The sequence below is a fragment of the Populus trichocarpa genome, chromosome 3 (assembly GCF_000002775.5).
Source record: "Populus trichocarpa isolate Nisqually-1 chromosome 3, P.trichocarpa_v4.1, whole genome shotgun sequence".
NCBI classification, from domain to species: Eukaryota; Viridiplantae; Streptophyta; class Magnoliopsida; order Malpighiales; family Salicaceae; genus Populus; species Populus trichocarpa.
Window position 1 is genome coordinate 15,046,154 of NC_037287.2, and position 6,000 is coordinate 15,052,153.

The 6,000-nt window shown below is 31.2% G+C and overlaps 1 protein-coding gene across 1 annotated transcript; it reads right to left on the reverse strand.

The window, feature by feature from the left end:
* Positions 1 to 2,647: 2,647 nt before the first annotated feature.
* On the reverse strand, positions 2,648 to 5,553 carry LOC7497805 (1-aminocyclopropane-1-carboxylate synthase). The gene is made up of 4 exons (XM_002304482.4): positions 5,212 to 5,553; positions 4,968 to 5,099; positions 4,712 to 4,872; positions 2,648 to 3,874 (listed from the first exon to the last, which is right to left on the reverse strand). Exons 1-4 carry the CDS (start codon positions 5,374 to 5,376, stop codon positions 2,890 to 2,892), a joined length of 1,443 nt encoding a protein of 480 aa, XP_002304518.3. The 5' UTR covers positions 5,377 to 5,553; the 3' UTR covers positions 2,648 to 2,889.
* Positions 5,554 to 6,000: the final 447 nt, after the last annotated feature.

Sequence of the window (6,000 nt, forward strand, 5' to 3'; positions counted from 1 at the left end):
CATGTGTAATAATTACAATATCTCTAAGGGAGAAAGTTGCATGGTTAGTCCAACTTACCGCTTCCCATCGATCAAGTACATTGACTTCAATTTTCTTACAAGTGCATCTATCAAACTATTTTCGTTAAGACTCCCCCTTTTTCCTTTTCCTTTTCTTTTTCAATACCATCTTGATTGATTTTGATCAAGTAATTTCAAATTTCGGGTTCTATTTCAGGGGAATTTCCTTCCAAAACATTATAGTAATTAATAAATAGAAAATATTTCAAGTTAAAACAAATATTTTTTTATTTGTTAAAAAAAACGCCATTTGGTAAAAGGACTGCTTTCTTTTTTAGTCAATTCTTTTGTAAAAGTTTTTACAATCACATGTATAAGAACCGAATATTTATTTAGTTTAGAGGTTGATTGTGTTGTACATGTGATTCTAATTGTTGGTGTGATTAAAATATAGTTTGACATAATATATAGATTTTACTAGTTTCGTGTTCCATGTTATGCTATGAGATCGGCTAAATTTTTTCAACAAAATTAATGTTGAGACAATATTAATGTTTTTAAAAAAATAAAAAAATCCAGAACTTGAGTTATTAACTTGATTTTGTTCGATGAGTACAGTTAATTTAATAATATAATTAAAAAAAACTGGTAATGATAATAAATAAAATAAGCTAAAATATATATATACAATGATCGAAAGATATCCTACCAAAATTTAGAAAAAATATCTGCCAGATGGTCTTCATTAATTATAATTAATAATGATCAATGCTGAGCTACTCTAGCCTTTAAGTTCAAATACACTAACTGAACACAGCAGAATATCATGGCTTGTTTAGGAGCCTAATCCGGCCTCTGATCTCCATAAACCGTTGTCTAAACAAAGATTTAGTAAAAATATCTGCCAGCTGATCTTCATTGGAAATAAATGAGACCTGCATAAACTTTTGTGATGCCTGCTTCCTGACAAAATAATAATCACACTCAATGCGTTTTGATCTTGCTTTAAAAACTGGATTGCAAGACAAGCTAAGTTGCTCCAATATTGTCACACCACAATATTGAAGCTGCTGCTATAGCTTGATGCCAAGTTCTTTGAGCAAAAGTTGAAGCCAAAAAAGTTCAATAATAACGTTAGTTGACCAAGAGATTATATTGTTACCCAAGTATATAGCAAAGCCTCCAGTGGACCTTCGAACATCACAGCTGCCTGCACAATCTGCATTTCAATACGCTTGAAGAGTAGTTATAGAAGACTTTGTCATGAGAAGCTTATGATCCAGTGTACCGTTAATGCATCTCAGAACTTGTTTAAAAGACTGCTAGTGATTAATAGTAGGATTTGCCATGAAGTGGCGAAGTTTATTAACTACGAAAGATAAGTCTGGTTATCTTTCGTGGAAAGAAGTTTATTAATAATGGTATAGTTAGATTTTTTAAAAAAGTAAAATTATTTATTTAATTTTTATTCATCATCTACAATATTATTTTAGAAAGAAATTTGCTTCGAGAAAAAAAAAACTTCAATTACCTTAAGTTAATTGGTTAAATTAATCTTATCAAATAATCATTTAAACTTAGATTCGAACTTGTGACCGTTTGATTATTAAAATTTAAATATCATGTTAAAGAATAATCTCAACTCAATAATTTAAATTATTAAGTGAGATTTTAATATATTATTTATATTATTCTCTAATAAAATTACCATAAAAAATAATAAAATTAACTATTTTTTTATGATAGTGCGTGATCATGTATAATTAATAAAAACAATTGATACAATGAAATGAAATAATTAAAATCCATACATTCATGGATAATAAGTTGGTAGTTGATGGGATGATCTTGCAATTATCCGTAGATAGTCGTTATTTCTATGGGAAACCATAAATTTATACACTCTAAAATAGACAAACACACACAATTGCATGAATACTTGGGAAAAAAACGTGGTTGAATACATATCTTGATCAATAGGAAAGAATTAACCAAAGTATCTTCCCTAAGCAACGTATATAGGAATGCAGGGATGAAATTGAGATTCTTATCTAAAGCTCTATTTGTTTGCTGGAAAGTAGTTTTTTTTTTAAAGTGAATTTCGGAAAAGTAAATTCCAAGAAAGTGAATTATTTTCTGATATTTGATAGTATAATGGAAAATAAATTGAAAAATATTTTTCAGTGTTTAGTTATGTTATGGAAAATGAGTTGGAAAATAACTTATTAATGTTTTATTTCTTTCAAGTTTATTAAAATAATAAGGAACAAATCTTACAAATTAAAAAGTTGAATGAGAATGAAATTGAAAAAAAAAATATAATTTCATAAATTATCTCAAATAAAATAAATAATAATCAAATTAATAGAGATCAAATCTAAAAAATAAAAAATTGAAAGATGAAGAAATTAAAATAATAATAATAAACATTTCATAAATTATTTCAAATAAAATAAGTAACAATCAAAAGAATGAGAATCAAATTTGATAAAAAAAAATTTCAATTAAAAAATGATAAGGGAAAAGCAAATAACAATTATAAAAATGAGGACCAAAATTAATATAAAAATTAAATTCTAAGGAATGAAATTGAAAAAAAAATATTCAAAACAAAATATATATAGCAATCAAAAGTTTGAGGACTAAATTTGATATAATCAGCAAATAATATGACATTTCTAAATTTTTCACAACTTCTGAAAAATGTTTTCGTCCCAAAATAAAAAGAAAACACTTTCCTGGAAACCAAGCCAAATTTTTCTTTGACTAAAAAGTGTTTTCCATTGACCGGAAAGTATTTTTTATTGACCAACTTTTCTAATAACAAACAAAAATAGAAAAGTTTGAAAAATAATTTTCCAAAATCTCTTTCAAACAAATAAACACAGCCTAAGTCCTTGCTCGAACAAGGGGCGATTGAGGTATGGGAGAGTGCGGGGAATTGATGAAATCATCGTATATTCGAGGAGAGTTGAGTTTAAGGCTGCCTTGCCAGCGTAGGGTCTTTTTAGGCTTCTTGGTGTCGACATCCTTATTGACAAATGTTCTAATTCTTGACAAAGCAACTTGCATGGTCTGGTCATCCATGTTGGCAAAGCAAACCCGAAACCACCCTGGCTCTGTGCAATGAAAAGAACAACCTGGCGAAACATTGAGCTTGACTTCATGGATTATAACTCGCCATAGTGCCATTTCAGCTTCAAATGTCTTTTCTTCGAGGAGTCCACTCAAATCCATCCACAAAAACAGGCCAGCATTACTTGTCGTCAAGCACTTAATGCTTACTTGAGCAAGTCCATAAGTGAAGATTCTATGCCTTGCGGCTAACCTCCTTTTGCTTTTCCTAATGAACTTCCCCACAAATTCATCATCTGATAGCATTGATGCTATCATGTGCTGAGTTTGCGAGGATACCAATCCGAAGCTTGACATTTTTCGGGCGCAACTCACTACTGCATCATTGTAAGAATAGATAATGCCAACCCTAAGGCCAGGGAACCCCATGTCCTTTGACAGACTGTAAACAATGTGTACAAGATCAAGATTGCATTCAATATCTTCCTGTAGTATCTCTGCTATGCTAATGAAATCAGGCTGGCTGAAAACCGTGGCTGCATAAATCTCATCGCAGACTAAATGGATGTTCTTTTCATTGATGAAGCTCACAATGCTTCTTAGAGTTTCCCTATCTAGCATGGTGCCCAACGGATTTGATGGATTGGTTATGAGCAAGCCCTTTACTTTGATGTTGCCTAATTTTGCCATCTCATAGGCATTTTCCAAGGCTTCTCTTGTTACCTTGAAGTTGTTAGAACTTTCAGAATCAACTGGAATGAGTTTTACTCCTGTTCTCCATCTCAAATCTCGATCGAATCTGCGATGAAGCACATAAATTAATTAGTAATACAAATTACTAATATTGTTGTTGTCATTAACACTACTACTACCACTTTCAAATCATTCATGTTAAGTTTGTTTAGCAAAGTTATTGTCATTTAATTCAATTACGTATATGCCTAAAGCATTGTCGGATGACAGCTATAGAAATTAGGAAAAAGTAACGAGGGAATTATCCTCCACAAAAGTCAATATATAGCAGAGACATATATGTCTGAACTATGAAGTCAAGCAAAATAAATGTAGACCAGACCAATGCGGAAGATTGGCCTCACTTTCCTCCCCCTAGTTTGGCATTTTTCGTCTTGACACCCCATAAGTCTTGCAACAGAGAAGAATCTAAGTGTAGTTTTGATGACTTTTTGGGACCCCAACTTGTATATGTTCATGCCCCCACAAAAGTAATTATACAAGCAGGTCTGAAAACTATTGATTCTGGCATTTCATGAATAGCTTAAGATGTTAACATTACAAATTGTTTATTATCGGTACTTATTATATGCACTTAATGATAAGGTTGCCAAATTCTAGATAAATTAATCTATAGTATTTTCATTATGATCAAATATTTATAATTAATCTCTCTGCAGTCACCCTCCCTCCCACTTTCCTCTTGACTCTCTCCTTCTTGGCCATGGAGGAAAGCAAAGGTCAAGGCTTACCACTCACCACATATAGGTGGGCGAAATGTCAAGGTGAAGCTTACTACTGTTATAATTAATCATTCAACTAATCTACCTTTATTTGAAGAATATTTACAATAAATTAGAATAAAGAAGATAGAAAATAAAAGGTAAAGTAAATGGTAGATTACCCTGGATAATAAGGAGTAGGTACCAAAAATGCCTCGCCGGGATCTGCCAAGCAAAAGGCAATTGTTTCATGAGCTCCGGTAGCTCCTCCATTCATAACAATGCGGTCAGGATCAAATGTAACTTTATTTCCTCTCACTTTTTCCATGAACTTTGCTACAGCCTGTATCGTAATGTCCATAATTATTTAGCTATTACACATATATACTTAAAGATGAGAAAACATTTTTTTTTCTTAATTAATTTATATTTCCTTACATTTCTAAATTCTGGCAGGCCATGATAGTCCTGAAAGATAGCTACCTCTCTGAACTCATTAACTCCTTCAGGAGTGCAAATGGAGGCTTTTGGGTTGTTTTTGAGCCAGTCTTGAATCAAATCAAAGCAAAGCTGCATTTCATATAGAAACAAAAATCAGTGACTATGTTCTGCTGAAAAATCTTCATGGAAATTCAAGAACCAGCAAATTAAAACATCATATTCAACCTAGCTAGTTAGTTACCTGATTCTCTGCAAGACCCATCTGGATAACCCCATTTGGATTCTCCGTGGGATGATGGGGATTACTGTCATAGGCTTTCCAGCCTTCAAAATATGGGGAGTCTTCACCATGTCCGTTGCTGCTTGCTATACTAGACAACAAGTGGTTATTCAACTTGAAAACCATTTTTTCTTCAAATTAATTCACCAGGAGTTTGTAACCAAGAATTTCAACAAGAGATGTTTTTGAGAGAGCAAATTTTTATAGAGAGTTTTGACTTTTGATGCAGTCGTAATGGCTGGCGTTAATACACGTATGTTGAGGTGAGGTAAACAAACAGAGACAAGCTTTATGCAAGAATGATAGTTTGCAGCTTTCATTCACCGAGTATTTATAGTCGCTAAGGCGTGAATATGAATTTCTTTTTTCTCAAATATCATGGATATCTGTGGTCGGAGATAGCCATGCTTTTTAAATTTTTCATAAATTAGTTAATGATAAAGATTCATCGTAGGTGGTTTTTTTGGCGCTTAAGTTTCATGAAATTTTAAATTTTAAATTTTTACTTAACATTAAACTTTTATATATTTTTAAATTATTTTAATATATTGGTATAAAAAATATTTTTTTTAAAATATTATTTTGATATATTTTCAAACAAAAACCATTCTAAAAAAATAATTGTTACCGTACTCTCAAACATCTCATTTTTATTTATGATAAAAGTGTAGAATATTATAGAGGTTTTTTAAGGTATTTTTTTATTATTATTTATGCCTTAGAGGTATTGAAAAAGATTAGTTTATGTTT